At 35.5% G+C, this 16,291-nt stretch overlaps 2 protein-coding genes across 3 annotated transcripts; both read right to left on the reverse strand.

The window, feature by feature from the left end:
* Window positions 1-227: 227 nt before the first annotated feature.
* Window positions 228-3,753, reverse strand: tmem253 (transmembrane protein 253). 2 transcript variants are annotated; one of them, XM_039654304.2, is made up of 7 exons: window positions 3,600-3,753; window positions 2,937-3,104; window positions 2,083-2,193; window positions 1,907-1,963; window positions 960-1,067; window positions 703-849; window positions 228-598 (listed from the first exon to the last, which is right to left on the reverse strand). In XM_039654304.2, exons 1-7 carry the CDS (start codon window positions 3,615-3,617, stop codon window positions 545-547), a joined length of 663 nt encoding a protein of 220 aa, XP_039510238.1. In that variant the 5' UTR covers window positions 3,618-3,753; the 3' UTR covers window positions 228-544. The 2 variants fall into 2 exon arrangements, with proteins under 2 accessions (XP_039510238.1, XP_039510239.1); XM_039654305.2 differs by having other exon boundaries at window positions 2,937-3,098; window positions 3,600-3,713.
* Window positions 3,754-4,064: 311 nt separating this feature from the next.
* Window positions 4,065-16,170, reverse strand: LOC120464812 (B-cadherin). Its single transcript, XM_039654347.2, has 15 exons — window positions 15,006-16,170; window positions 13,849-13,950; window positions 13,214-13,363; window positions 12,942-13,097; window positions 12,680-12,824; window positions 12,410-12,576; window positions 9,820-9,948; window positions 9,553-9,738; window positions 8,736-8,980; window positions 7,408-7,550; window positions 6,394-6,615; window positions 6,089-6,307; window positions 5,513-5,643; window positions 5,295-5,426; window positions 4,065-5,132 (listed from the first exon to the last, which is right to left on the reverse strand). Exons 1-15 carry the CDS (start codon window positions 15,033-15,035, stop codon window positions 4,923-4,925), a joined length of 2,367 nt encoding a protein of 788 aa, XP_039510281.2. The 5' UTR covers window positions 15,036-16,170; the 3' UTR covers window positions 4,065-4,922.
* Window positions 16,171-16,291: the final 121 nt, after the last annotated feature.

Below are 16,291 nucleotides of genomic sequence, written 5' to 3' on the forward strand. Positions count from 1 at the left end.
GTCTAGAAGCACTTCCTGTTTCAGTTTTTTAACACTACATAAAAGCTGAGATAAAATACAACTAACAGAAAATATAAAACTGAATCAAAAAGTTAAACAAATTCTTTACATGTGAAATAAAGAAAACAGTTACAAACTGAAACAGGAAGTGTTTCTGGACCAGTGCTGTTTACATCTTGCACAGAATAGAACAGTTTTACTTTCAGCAATGGCACAACAAACACATCTTAATTAAGACACATTTTAATATAATTGCACTTAAATATATACATATACAAAATCAATGATGAGTTCCATCTGATCCTCACAAATGACATGCATATTATGTAATGAATTATACATTAAATAGAACATATACAGTACATTATGCTGGACAATTGGAAGTATGCAGTATATATATATATTCAGTTTTTTGCAATATCACTGTTATCTGTAATAGTAAACTGGGTTGCAAATGCAATTTTTATTTCATTTATTCTCTTGACAAAACACAATAAGCCATAAATTTGCTTGCATAAGTGTCCTGATTTCACGCACTGACAATTCAAATGCTGAAATGTTCATTCTCCAGCAGTGGATCTGTAGGTTCTTCTATGTTCTAACACACACAGGGTCATATATTACATTAATCATAAAATAAATAACAATTAATATTGCATTTATAACAGCATATTGTGGAGTTTGAAGGTGTGAATGCTGTACCTGCATTACACTGATGTAGTCCTTTTTGTTGGAGGCGCTGTAGGACTGTATACCTCTCCAAATAAGAAAAAGGCTGTACATGGCTGCAAACATGCACTGGATGATGGACATTACACCACTGCCCTTCAGCACATTAACACCAATGCGCTGAGAGAGACAGAGAAAGAGAGAGAATGAGAGAGATGAAGAGACATGAACTCATTCCCAGTGGTTTTCCAATGACTTATTTGTGAGTGTCAGTGTCTCTGTATTCACACCTGCTGAGGGGTGGCTTTGTCAAGTTGTGAGGATTTCAAAAAGAAGGGGAAAAAAGAACAAACTGCAAACAGCAAGCCGAAGATGTTCAGGCCCAGTAGAATCATGACCTACAACACAGGACGTATCTCATTAAGCAGCCTATATGATATGTTACGATTGTGGTTTCGGCCAACCCAGCACTCCATCACAACTTCTCCATTCAGCTAGGCTCATCTACCATAACTCCTTCCAGGACAGTCAGGAATCTTGATCAGCTAAAGTTTACAAACCACATTGTTAGAACTGCCCGGTCCTGCAGATTTGCCTTTTACAACATTGGGAAGATTGACAACACACTGGCTCTGCACCCCTGTACCTAAACTACCTCCAGAAGCTTGCGTTCTTGCGAAACGACGCCTAGTCATCACTTTCACGGACCTTTAACTTGATTGTTCTCTGCTATACTAGTGGAATGACTATTTTCAAGAAACGGCACATTTTTTGTCAACACTTGACCCATTAATATTAGCACTTTCTATTCTATTTATATTTTATTTAAAAACCTTACTAGACTAACTGGGACTAGTCGCAACACTTACATATTGTTGCTCTTTTGTTTGCTTAAGAGTTCTCTTGATTTGTCAGTCGCTTTGGACAAAAGCCTCTTTATAAATGGTTAAATGTAATTGGTAATAAGAACATACACATACATTTGTCCCAAACTATATAATACAAGAAACATTTGATTTGGACTGAATTTCATCAGACAACAAAACATCAAACTGAAATTTAATTTAAAAAAGAGCACACACTTTTCAAGCATTTTGTACAAAGACGTCTGTTGAGTCTGTCTAAAGAGTCAAGACGTCTATTGTGTCTTGACTAATGAAGTATGCTTATGCTTTGGGTCACTGTAGCTGGTTAAGGTGGAAACTCATTAAGGTCAAAAGACATAAAACAAACTTACTTTGAATTTTTTGGGTTTCCGCTGGACGTCAATTGCAAGTGACCCGGTTGCTATAAACTAAGACATAAACATGAATATGATACAGATGTTTAAAAAAACAACTAATTAGTAACTCTATTAGTGATAATTGCTTTGTTCAGATTTTCTGAACCAGAAATGTTAATTTGAGCACTTACAAACAGACCACACCATACAGGAGCTGTCAAAGATGCAGAACAGCTGAAAGTCAAACAAGTATACGAGAAGGTGGAGAGAATACAGAAGACAGAACTGAAAATCTGAAAAACCTGAGAGACACGAACAGAGAGAGAGAGAGAAAAAAAAAGATTCACAGTACTGTCTAAAATTGGTCAAAAGTAGCATGATGATATGCAACAATAAATCTTTCAAATATTAGTAGGCCTATGCCACATTTTGCATGTTTAAGTAAATGTGTTCATGGTTATTTTTTATTTTTTTGGCAGTCCAATCAAATAATGAGTCAAGAAAAACGATAAATAAAAGAAAAATATCATTGTACAGCTATCATGTACAATTTAAAGTGTTTATGGTTTAAGTTCCTAGTCAAACTGAAAATTAAAGGTGAAGTTGACCTTCAAAAATTGGAAGAGATGCATGCATGTACTTTTACCACTATTTTGTCAAATGTTGCTATGTAATACAGAAAAATAGCATACTATTCACAGTACACATAGTATTTATTGCAGAAATGTGGCATAGTAATATGTCTAATACTATTCATTCAAAGATGAGCATACATGTTTCATGTAATCAATTTTATTGATGGTCAGACCTATTTGGACGCGATTAACTTTACAAGGGTAGATGGAGTAATAGTTGGACGTCTGTACTATTAATGGTCAATTGACACGGGATAAGATATCTCAGTAAATTTAGCAGAAGTGGGAGGGAGGGGTAACTTCGGATGAGACTAAAATCACAGAGAAGCTCTGGTAATACCCCACCCACCTCTTCATGTAAAACTAGTCCCGTCCGAATAAGGCTCACAGTTAAACTAGATTTTTGTTACCCCAGACAGAAGGATTCGGGTGTTGACCACTGTCCCAAACCAACGGACCAGTCTATCCTCAGTTGTGGAGTCAGCAGCAACAGCATCTGAGACTATGCTAGACAATGGGCGTTCCTTAAGAAACACCTGATGAAGTCCCTCCTGGAACATGTTCTGAGTCATCTGGAACTAAAGAAGAGACATCATGAGAAACAATGGCAGCAAATGGTATGGCTATGGGTGACACTCCCAAACTGATTTTGAATTTTTGTTGAGTAATTATTCGATTGGTCAACATACACATCTAGAGCAGTACAACTGAACATAGATTTACAGTCATGTCTAACAACAACAACGACAACAAAAAGTCTATGAAAAGGAATTAAGGCTTTTCTGTAAATTCATTGCCAAACGATCCGGTGCAACCACAGGACAAGACCAAACAGAAAGGGAGAATCACCGGTGCAAAAATCTTCTTGATAACAAATTTATTAGAGGAGCAAAACTTGGTTAACGTTTCGATGTAAAACTACATCTTCATATGAAGATGTAGTTTTACATCGAAACGTTAGTCAAGTTTTGTACCTCTAATAAATTTGTTATCAAGAAGATTTTTGCAACAAAAAGTCTATATCTGACTGTTATTGACATAGGTCTTCCCAAATAAAATAATGCATAACTTACCTCCGGAATCCCGGGCATTCGATATGAAACGCAGTCCAAAACAAGTCAACAAACAATGAAGTATAGCCTACAGAACCACTTCAAGACGATCCGTCTTCGTCAAATGCAGGGTCAAAGTTCTTCCTCTGGGTTCTTAAAGCCCGCCCAATAGTGATTAGGCAGAATATGGCCAAAGGTTGCTGTAGTGTCATAGTTTCATAAGAATCTTGTAGCTTCTTGAACTACTGTAAAGCCAAAGCAATCCAAGCCAAAACTGTAAAGCTGCTTTGTTTGAAACAATCTATTGTTAAAAGCGCTATATAAATGAAGTTGACTTGATTTAAAGTTAGTTTTATAAAGGGTAGGCAGGCTATATATTTCGAATTAAAGCAACAACAAAATTCCTAAAAAAAAAAACATTCTATAAGTTGCTAAAGCAGTGTTTATTGATATTTTTATTAGTGTTCATTCTTTATATAATAAATACAACAAAGTAGCCTAGTAATGAGATTAACAATTAAACAAAAGTAAAATAAAAACATAAAACTCAAAAAAATAATATAAAATGTCTGCAAACATTTTTCTGATAAAACAAGTACAACTACATCCTAAACTAGAGTAAAGAATGAGAGAAAAAAAAGAGGATGTTTGTCTTCATTTCATTCCTCCATTTCAAGGTTTTTAACGTCACAGGCACGATGATGTGAAGCAGTAATTCTTTCTGTTGTTTTACCCTTTGTTTTACAACACTTTCTGGAATTGTACTGGCCAGACAAAGTGTTGAAACATACGCAACAAAAAGTATACAATAAACTGTGCTCTTTTTATAATCATATCATCTCCAGGGTCTGCTCCTCCCTGGCTTTGTCAGTCAAACTCATAGGCTGGTAGAAGACTGATATCTTCTAGCAGGGATTCAGAGTCTGCTGTCGAATCTATGTTTGTCTTCAAACATTTTGGCACGATCAAACACTGTGGAAAAACCCTCAAAGTTACACCTTTTCTGCCTTATCTATCCCTAAATGGTGCATATTAGTGTATTGGTAACTTAAAAGTACTTTTGGAGTAGATAAGGTATGTGGCGGGTTGAATGAGGACACAGACATTCAAACATTCCGAATGTATTTCTCTGAAAACAATATGTGCTCCGGCACGGAGATTGATGAGAAATCAATACTCGATGCATACTCGATACGCGCTTTGAAGCTTCAGTGTCATATTGCCCCAGTGACAAGCTAAAGGTAACATTTTTATGTCAGAATGTATTAACACATTACAGAATTTTTGGTTAGAGATTTCACAACAAACTCTCCTGTACATAGATACATAAATATCGAGGGCATATCACTCATCTTCTCCAACAGCACACATATCAGCCAGTCTCCTGAACTGAGGTCCCCAATTCTGCAGATCCTGGAAGTCCTGATCTTCATTGCTAATGGACGACTGCAGAGAGCTGAGAGATCCAGCTTCAGACCCCTCACCCTCATGAGCAAACACCAGCATGGAGTCATATGGCGCCACATAGTGGTCATCATCTGCTGTGCACAGGTTCTACAGAAACAGAATCCAGTATATTACACATGCATTCAACTCATGATGATGGTCATTCTGTTGTGGATGTGTTCCTAGATCTTTTCTTTTCCATAATTCTAGGGCCAACAAGTATGTTGAATTTGCAGAAATCATGGTGACTCTCATACACTCTACACATACTTCATAAATGAAGTGTCCGATATCTTCATTTTCCTCTGGATGTTGGCGATAGCAGACCGTGTGTAAGGCCGGCGGGGCAATATCTTTAGAGAAAATCTCTGGACTCCAGCACAACTGTATCATATCATAGTCCTGTAACACACACATGAACATACACAACATAAACACAGAGTACAGTAAGGCTTCAATGAACATGATATGAGGAAGACCATGTGGACCTGGTCCTGTTCGCCTCCTCCTTCCTCATTATAACAGAAGATATTGTCCCTGTCTTCTTGTTTCTGGCTAAACTGTTCCAACTTTCTCCCACTCTTTCTCCTCAGGTAAAGAAACAACAGCAGAAGCAGCACTAAAGAAAAGAAGAAATATATGTACACATTATCAGCACTGTTATAAGTAGAGATTGCAAAGGCCAGCATCATTATAATAACATAATATTTCTTGAGCAGCAAATCAGCGTATTAGAATGATTTCTGATGGATCATGTGACACTGAAGACTGGAGTAATGATGCTAAAAATTCAGCTTTACATCACAGGAATAAATTACATTTAAAATACATTAAAGTACAAAACAAGTTCTTTAAATTACAATATTATTGTTTTTACCATATGCTTGATTAAATAAATGCAACCTTGGGGAGCATAAGAGACTTCAAAAAAAGTTTAGTTCATAAATATATTTACAAATATATAATTTATGAATTAAAATGTTTATCTATTAAGGTTTATAAATCTGATTTGTGAATCACATTTTTCTTGTTTGTAAACCCATATTTATGGGCTATTTGCTTACCAAGAAAGCATAAGATAGCAGCTAAAACATAGATGGACAGGGTGGAGATGTTAGCAGCATATACACCGCTGGAGCAGGTCACGTCATCACCTTTACAGTCACACACCTCCACTATGATAGAACTGTCATGAAATAACATCTTAGAGTCGTACACACGCAACACCAGGCTGTGTTCGCCAAGAGCCAAACGTCTGAGTGGTCTCAACCACGCTGCGCAGCCTGAGAATACCACAGAGATGATTGTGAGATATACAAATTATTTATAACAGATTAACAAAGCATAATGTTAACTGAACCAGTCTTACTGGAGTTGCTGATGATGGTCCAGTTTCTTTGATATTCTTTATGTAGCTCTATGATGAATGGTGGGCCGTTTTCTGGTCCATCAGGATCTTTGATGGTCAAACAAACGGGCTTTGGTTCTTTGGAACATATTGAGACTCTGAGCTGCTCCAACACTGGAGGGTTGTCATTAACATCCAACAGCTTAATCACTAATGTGCCTGTTCCTGAGGCGGGCTCATCATCTAAAGAAAAAAATACAATGCAACAACTAAGTCATAATAATTAATAAAGTATGCAGTTTAAAAAGAGTAGGTCACCAGAAGAATAAAATTCTGTAATCTGTTACAAGCAGTGTTTAGCAGAAACTCTACTTTGCTCTTTGCGATTTTATCTGTTTTTCAATATAAATGTGTTAGACAGACATCTGACCAACCGTTGTGCCATCAGTCCTGCAGTTTTGAGTACTATATTATGTGTCTCGTTTTTTTTAAGAGCAAAACTACATTGTGTGTGATCATCCACTTAACTCACAAGTAAAAAAAAAAAAAAGTAGTCAAATTGGATGGTGTGAAACTAAAGCGCTTCCCATCCAATTGAATAAAGAAATAATAATAATTGGCTCAGTGTTTAAAGGTAATTTTCGGTGATGGACATTGTTTACCAGTGTTTTGGTACTAATGTATGAATGGTATCTTACTGTTAAAAAGACAGAACTCCATTGCTTACGTAACCAACATACTTGTGTACTTGAAAAGTTGTCCTGTTAATTTAACAGTCATTTACAGGGAATACTGTGTGAAAGGGGCTAATGACTACAGCTATAAAGCTCCAAAAAGGGCAAAACATGTTATTATATTATTTTTTAGCCCATAATATTTTGTGTTAGTATTCATTATGAAAGTCTAAAAATATATTCCAAGTCTTCTAAATCCAACACCAGATGTGTTTCGAGTAACAGAGGAGTAAATAGATGGCAAATTTCATTTTTGGGTGAACTATTCCAAGTCTATCATCTAGATATTTAATTAAATTACCATTGTCATATGCAACCACTAAGACAGTGTACTGATCATCTCTTATGAACAAGGCCTCTCTGTCCAATGTGTTCCTGACTCTGATGAGTCCAGTGTCCTCTGTGATCTCCAGCCAGTTTGCAAAATCATGCAGCAACTTATATCTGACATCAAAACAAAAACAAAAACAATGAGCATGAAAGACACAGTGGTGCACATAAAATTGTATTGTTTACATGTGTACTATAGTACCTTGGAGTTAGGGCTGCCACGATATCAGATTTTTCACTACAGGATTATCGTAGCCAAAATACTTCACGATAACGATCAACGAAACGAAATCTTGATATATATATATATTTTTTTTTTTCAATGATATCATAAAATACTGCTTTATCATAAATAATGCTGTTTTTTTGGTCAAATAATAACACCATTGCATATAAAAGGAACATTACACTTGATAGAGACTAAAATGCTAACCATTTTTAGCTTAACACTAGCGATGGGGCGTTTTCGAAGCACTGATTTGTAAAGCTTTGATACCTTTGCGAATCATTTGTTTTGTGTGGTCAGGAGCACATATTAAGCTGTAAAGGTTACGTGTGATTTCAGTAAACAAGGCTTTTGTTATGTCACTTACAACTGTTTCGCAATGTTTCGAAATTCCCTGTTGGAGGCCGATCACAGCGAATCCATGAATCACTGATCAACACTATTGTTATGATTTTTACCTGATCTCGTAACAGTTTTATAAATTTGCAAGACATTTTTAATTAGGCATTTGTGTAATTAAAAGGAAGAAGTAGTAGTTAATAGTCTCTTGGCCTGTTTGGCCCCTTTAGACAAGTCCTGCAAATTGATAAAAAAACACATTATACAGACACTTCCTATTTATTGCTATTTGATCATTTGTTAATTGCATTTAATAAATAAATACTTTTAATAAAACTTTTGCAATGGGCTTTAAAAGCTGTTTTTACACGTTCAATTGTCATTAAAAAAACTTTTTAGTGAAATAATTCAGATTAAAATAACATACAGCAGACATTTCAATTTTTACTGAATCGCCGTCATGTATCAAGGTTGAATCAGTGTTGAAATCTGTTTAAATGTTGCAAATTGGATCAATGTTGGTATAAAAATTGTGTTTATAAGTATTCTGTTAACCTTTTTACAACCATTTATAATTAAACTTTTTTTCAACATTGAAACAACAATGGACATTATTATTATAGCTTTGGTCAAGGTTGGTCACATGATACACACTCTAGATATTGTAAACACAAAAAAATGGGGTTTCGTGATATGACACACCGTATAACTGTATTGTTTTGTGTATGTAAAACCTTATTGTCTGCTCTCTAGCAGTGTCTGGGTCGTTGGCTGTGTATTTTTGGATGGTGCTGCCCACCACAAGGTCCTCGGAAACTATGATCCGTTTCTCTGTAGGCTCAAAGACAGGTGGCTCGTTTACATCCAGCACAGTGATGGTGACGGTTGCAGTGGAGGTGTGCAAAGGAACAGCAAAAGGAACCTCGTTCGTTACCACTACCAGCAGAGAGAAATTGTTGGCCTGCTCGAAGTCGAGAGCCTAAAAATATAAGGACAATTAGATTTTTATTTTCTGAGGAAACAATAATCACAATCACTGACCCAAGTAAAAAAAAAAAAAACAAAGAAGCAAAGAAGAAGCTTGTAACAGCAGCATAGATGTTGGTGGAACGAGTAGTCACGGCGCTAATGTGAAGACAATGAAATCCTCAAAAAGTTTGCGGTTAGTGATATTTATTACGTTTTTTTTTTTTTTTATTGTATCTTTTTAAGATATAAAATAAGATATTTAATATTTTTAAGATTTTGATTTGATCAAAAATACAGTAACAACGGAAATATTTTAACAGTCATTACCCCTGTCTTCAGTGTCACATGATCCTTCAGAAATCATTCTAATAGACTGATTTGCTGCTGAAGAAACATTTTTTAACAATGTTGAAAACAGTTGTGCTGCTTGCTTAAATTTTTTTGTGTTTTTCAGGATTATTTGATTTCTTTTTTGAAATCTTTTGCCAATTTTTAAGCAAATTAATGCTTAATTGCTATATTAATTTCTTGAACGGTAGTGTATATATCTCAGTGTGTTGTATATTTTGTTTGTATATTCACTTTTGATGTTGTGATAATTCCCACCATCCTGCTGGGGTCGGTGCTGATGTTAAAGTACCCTTCCTCGTTGCCCTGGATGATGGTGAACTTTGCCACTGAGTTTGCAGTTAAAGGCTCATCTCTATCTGTGACGACCAACCTTGCAACAATTTCCTCAGCCTTATTTTCTTGTACTGTGCTTGCATACTGCTAAAACACACACACAGATTGTTTCAGAAGTACTCAATGCCAAATTAAGCTTGAAGAGAAAACAAATAATGAACTCACCATTCTTTTGCTGAACTTAGGTGCGTGATCATTGCTATCTGTGATTATGATGGTGACCTTACAGGTGGAAGAAAGACCGTGACCATCCATATCTGCCGCCTCTACATCCAGCGTATACATTGGATGATTCTGTTACGACAGGGATAGACATGAACACATTTGATCAAAAGTGAATTCTGTTCTCTTGAACTTGCTATTAATCAACTAATCATGACAACAAAAATATCAGTTTCCACAAAAATATTTAGCAGCTTTTCAACACTGATAATAATAAGCATGCTTCTTGAGCACCAAATAAACATATCAGAATGATTTCTGAAGGATCATGAGACACTGAACATTACAAATTCTTACTGACCCCATAGTAGTAGTGTACATTGAGTCTATATCACTGAGCTGTAACAAATTTGCTACCAGTGATCATCATGGTGCTTTTAAATTTGGGTGGACTAGTCATAAATTGTGACTTTACCCATCTAAAAGCACAGTCATTTGCATTGCTAGAAGCACCCGACACGAACCTGGGCAAAATTCTGAATTTAAGTTGGAATGTGACGTAAACTTGCTTAAACTTTCAAACAAGGCATTGTCAAGCCATCATTCAAAGTTTGTCTTGATGATATTGCCTTTTCAAGTTAAAAATTAAAATAATTTCACAGATCATTTCAATTCTACTTCAAATTGCAATTCTGCATTCTGTTTACTACCTTGATACAAATTCCATTTAAAAAAGCACTGACTGTGACGCCAGTAAAGCCAGAGTACAGTAATCCGCAAAAACCACCCACCACATCGAGACCACTTTTGTCCGTATTATTTATTTATTACTATAGTATAATATTTGAATTAGCTTTTATTTGTATATTTTTATGTTTTTTGAATAATTTCTAAGAGTTTTTAATTCGTTTTTGGTTGTCTATTTAGCTTTAATTCATTTTTAGTACTTAAAAACTTAAAGAAAGAAAGAAAATGGGCAACTAACTGAAGCAGAAAAAGAGTTTTTTACTGTACTGTTACTGTATTATTATTTTTTTACTGTACTAAAGCACACAAATATAAAATGTTTGCATGAGATTTAGAAAACATGCTCATGTGCATTCATATACTTGTTTCTCCGAAAAACAATGCTACAGCCAGTTGAAATGTGCGTTCCGTGTCGCAATGTCTGTTTTTGTTTCGGTCTGTGTGATCCCACCTACTGCCAATTTACCCAAATAGTATTTCGACATCACAGGTTGCCTATTGGCGGCAAACCCAGCGTATTGTAGCCAGCAAGCAAACTTGGTCAGAAATCGCAGATTATACCCAAAAATTGAATATGCTCGTCATCAACTTTAATTAATAATTGCACTTGTTCCTGTTGCATGTCCTGAATCTGGCAACCACAGTGAGCGTCGAGTCTGAGGAGGAGGGGGGAGGGAGAAACAACCCTCACCAGTATAGAGCATCACAGTCCCGCCCACAGCCGGTGCCGGAAGTAAAAATTCAATGCAATTTCTCCATTGACATTTGGGATATACGCCATAAAAACGTAACCATACATGGTAGACTGAAAACCAGCTATGGCTGTACTAAGCGATTGTATATGCTCATATAAACGCCAAAAGATCATGGAGCACTAACCTTGTTTTAAGATAAATCCCTTTTATTCGCGATGTTTTGGATAAATACTTCATTACCCACAATCCTGAACAATCCCACAGGGATGCATCTGGTTGGTGGAAGTCGTGTCACGTTTCTGAAACCCCGCGAAGGTGCGTGAAGACTGAAGATCGCGTAATGATGTAGGGCTAAGTTCATTGGTCGCACCTCAGAGACGACCCCGCACCATTGGATGTACAGTAGCCACAGCACAGCCAATGAGCGAACCAGATGCTCAATGTTTTAGCGTGTGCATAAGCTTCAGTAAATCGGGGAAAAAGTTCACGCGGCCGTCGTCAGATTTGGAAGTCACTCAAAAGGCTCTTTCACGGTGGCTTTCAGCCGACTTTAGTGAGGCGCGGTGGTTTGTGGGAGGTGTAGTTCCTTTGCTCGGAAATGGAAATATGTACACAGGCTTGTACCTTTGACTTTTTTTGGATTTTCTCTTCGTTTTTTCACTCGAAATGATGTGTTGTATTGCTTATGAGTTCAGTCGTAGCTGGTTATCCTCAGACATGCTCTTATACTCTTTAGATATGGATTTTACAAAATGTCAATGGGAAAAATGAATGGGAAATTTACTTCCGGCACCAGCGCTCTCTCGGGCTGTGGGCGGGACTGTGATCCTCTATTTAGAATTTGGACTGCAGTACCAGTTTCAAACACTAGCTATCAATATAACATACTGCACCTTTAAGTTTAAGTTTGTCTAAATAATATTTATATATTATTTATAGATTTCTTTTTGGAATTTTTTACTTTACTGAGCGTAGGGAACTGACAGGAAGCAAATTGGAGGCAAGACTACTGTATAAAGGACCACAAGCTGTGACATGAACACTGGTTGGCTGAAGCCCAATTGCACTACACAACAAAAATGTATTTATAATAGCTTTAGTTTTCATAACAACCGGTCTCTACATGAGCAAAATCACTTAAGTTTTAATACCTCTCTGTCCAAAATGCCCATAGACGCCAGACTGATGAATCCATTGGTTGGGTCAATGCGAAATGCGCCAACGTTGGGATCCTGCCTCACCAGTTTGTAACGCACAATGGCGTTTAAGGTTTTGGGGTCATCTAGGTCCTCTGCTGTCACTTTTATGAGAGGCACATCTGTATAAAACATAGTGTTTTGTGTTATTGTACCTTCTAAGAAACAAATGTTTAGTTATTGAAAGATATTTCTGAGAAGGATAGAAAAATCACCACATCCTACTTAGTTTGGCCCTTTCAAGGACTTCTCCCATAAAAGGATTTTGGGTACAGAAGGGTTTGTGGTCATTTTGGTCAAGAACCTTTATGGTGAGTTGAACAGGGGGTTCAGTGTAGTTTTGATCCTCTGCTGAGGCATGAGTTGTGAGCTGCTCAAGTGCACAGACACATAACATACAGTATTTATCAACATAAACTACTTCTATAAAGTTACACACTAACTTTATTATGTTTGAGAGATCCTTCGATTACTGCAGGTCACTCACAACGTATTCTTCAATTTCCTCTCTGTCGAGGTAATTGGTGACCCACAACATGCCTGAATATTTTTCCACTTTGAAAAGGCCCTCGGGAGGCTGGTCGGCTCCAGCACCTGTTATTTTATAAATCATTTTCATGGAATCAGCAGCGGTGGACTTCATCTTTGGAGCAAAACATAGAAGCAAAGAGAACAACTCTTATTTTATGAAATGTTAAAATAAAGACGGAGCAAAGAATATAGGATTCAAAGTAAAAAGGACACAGAAGAGAGATACACCTTCACCACTTGCTTTGGGAATGGGCCTATGTCATTTTCAGAAATGCTGACAGGGGGAATCAACCAATCCCTCTTTCTTCTGATCATGCCATTATTTGGCCTGGGAATGACCCTCATCAAGACATTATGGGTCTCTGGAGATGTGCTATTCTGAAAGGCAGATTTAAATATAATAACCAAAATATGTTAATATTTTAAAAGATTTTAAACTTCAGTACAAATGCTTCCAAAAAGTATTTGGACTCTTTTTAAAATCCAATATACAAGTTGCCTTAATTTCGAAGCAAGATAGCACAAACACTTTTCAAAATGTTTTTAGAAAAAATTATGATTAAAATGTATTTTGACAATTTATGGTTGTCAGACACTGGTAGACAATTTTCATATTTAATGTCACGATTATGAACTATGGTTGTGCTTGTGAACAAGAAACTGGCTTGAATCCACACACAAAAAAATTGAAATAAATTGAATTGCAAAAATCTCACAGATGCCACTTGTTTTTGCAATGAATTTCATTTCAAATAAACATCCGAAAACCTTTTGGAACTACTAAATACTTTTAGAAATAATAAAGGAAAATCAGAAAACAGTTTTATAATATATATATATATATCATAGGGCAATTCATATACCTGCCAAAGCGGGCTGCTGTTTCTCGTGTCAAGTATGAACTGTCTCTGTTGAATGGCTTCCAAATACACTGGTATGAGCTTTCCATGGATTGTGAATATCACCTGTTAAAACACAAAAGAAGCATGCATCATTTTATGCGTGATTTCAAATTACAATTATTTAAAAAATTTCAAGTAATCAGAAAATGTATCATTTTTCACTTGAATCATTTTGCATACTCCTATAAAGTTGGAAAACAGAATACTATGTTCATTCTGATGCATTAATTGTTCTACTTTCTATAATAAAATCTGCAGACATGACTAATTTTAAGGATTATACACACTTATACCATGATTAATTTCAAAAGAATGACATGACTAAGTAATGAAAGAAAACAAATCTATATATACAGTACATTTAAAATATTTAATTCGAATTAAAACTTTTACAGACAAAAATACACACAGATGGTGTGTTCATCACAACATGCTGTAATAGAAATATTTTTTGTAATGGGTATTTTCAGAGAAATGAAGACTAAGGATGCTCAGGTCAAAGGCCATATTTACTTAACCAAAAAGTGCTTAACACACACTGTAAAAAAATATTGATGGTTTAACTTAAAAAAGTAAGTAACCTGGTTGACTTAAAATTTTAATACAATGAAGGAGATTAATTTAACCATCAGAAACTCAAAATTATATGTTATCTGAACTAAATAAATGATTTAAGTTGATTTGACCAAAGAAAAAGTGTTGTGATTACTACACTGTAAAAAAATATTGTTGGTTCAACTTAATAAAATAAGTAACCTGGGTTGCCTTAAAATTTTAAGTTGATTGAACTGGAAAAAGTGAGTTAATACAATGCAGTAGATCAATTTAACCATCAGAAACTCAAAATAATAAGTAATCTCAACTAAATAAATTATTATAAAGTTGATTTGACAAAAGAAAATATGTTGTGATAACAAATCTTGAAAATATTTTTTACAGTGAGTAGAACTAACAGTCATATGATTAGCTATTAGTTGTTATTTTTAACAACTGGAAGTTGTTTAAATTGTCCATGGTGAAGAGGTCAGATTAAGTAGGTTGTATTCATATTAAGAATTTCCACGACAATGCATAAAACAAAAATATAAGGCAAAAAGTTAAGTAAATTAAACACTCACCAGAGACAAAACACAGGTATATCCCTTCATGCTCACAATGTAAAGGAGTAATGAAATACACACTTTGTCTGTGCATTTTCCTTCCTAGGTAGCTGTGCTGTAAAGTCTGATCCCACTGTATGTGTGTGTGTGTGTGTGCATTTGCATGTTTATGAGAAGGTGCTAAAGGCAAAGCGTCAGAGGACAATGAGCTTCACGTCAGATAATGCATGTTTAAAAACATGAAGCAAACATACGTAGGTGCAGAAGTCATAAACAGGCATTGCATGGACAATTTAGTTACAGCTTTAACAAACTACATTCATGATTGTCATACAAGTGACAAAAAAATATTCGACAAAATGAAAGTATTTATGTTCTAATATAACAAAATGCTTCAAGCCTCGGGGCGAACAAATAGACAAAAGTGCTGCTATGTCATCATGGAAAAATGAGTTCCTGAGAATTGTTTATTTTACAGAGATGCATATACTGTCAACAGATTGCATTGACAGCAGTACATCTGGTGAATTTGCTGGTAAGACTTTATTAAACTGTTCCATAATTAATATGCAACAATGCAGGAGCAGCACGACATTAACTCTGCAGATACTACCATAAAGTACTGTAGAAAGGTGTCAAACAGATGATTTGGGTTAATTGTTGACTTTTAGATAATCAATTACCGAATTGTATGTAAATACTGGAGATCAACTAACGACTGCTTGAACTCTTAAACTGATACCTAGCATTTGGATTCATTCAGTAGCAATAATTGCCAATCATTTCACTGTTCACTATTAAGTGGTTATAAGGATGAAGCCTATACAGATATAAGCCAACTTAGAACAATCACCTGACGCAGTACAAGCTAACTTGTCTCTCAGAAATATATGGAAGTGTGTGTGCTACATCTGGTTTCTTTTCTGATCATTACCAGTAGGTGTACAATCTGATCTGGTATTCAGACATTCATGACAACACTTGAGTCATTAAAGTTGAGTTGACATGATTTTCTTAATAAAAATACTAGTATTTTTTAGATTATGTAAAATAATAAAGAAAATACTAGTTCCTTTGGAAACACTTAAGGCATAGTAAGTGATTATTGAGAAAACATTTACTTCAAAATATAGGGATAAACTAGATTAGAGAACAAAAGAAATCTAAACTACAACAGGAGTTTTTAGTTAGGACACGGTTTACTACAATACAAAGTGCTCATATTTCTAATAAGTAAAATGGCTTGTAATGATATTCTGCCAGATCTGCAAAAATAAGATTTGCTGCCAAGTTTAAGCTCAAAA

Source organism: Pimephales promelas, chromosome 10, assembly GCF_988280905.1.
Source record: "Pimephales promelas chromosome 10, fPimPro1.hap1.1, whole genome shotgun sequence".
Taxonomy (NCBI): domain Eukaryota; kingdom Metazoa; phylum Chordata; class Actinopteri; order Cypriniformes; family Leuciscidae; genus Pimephales; species Pimephales promelas.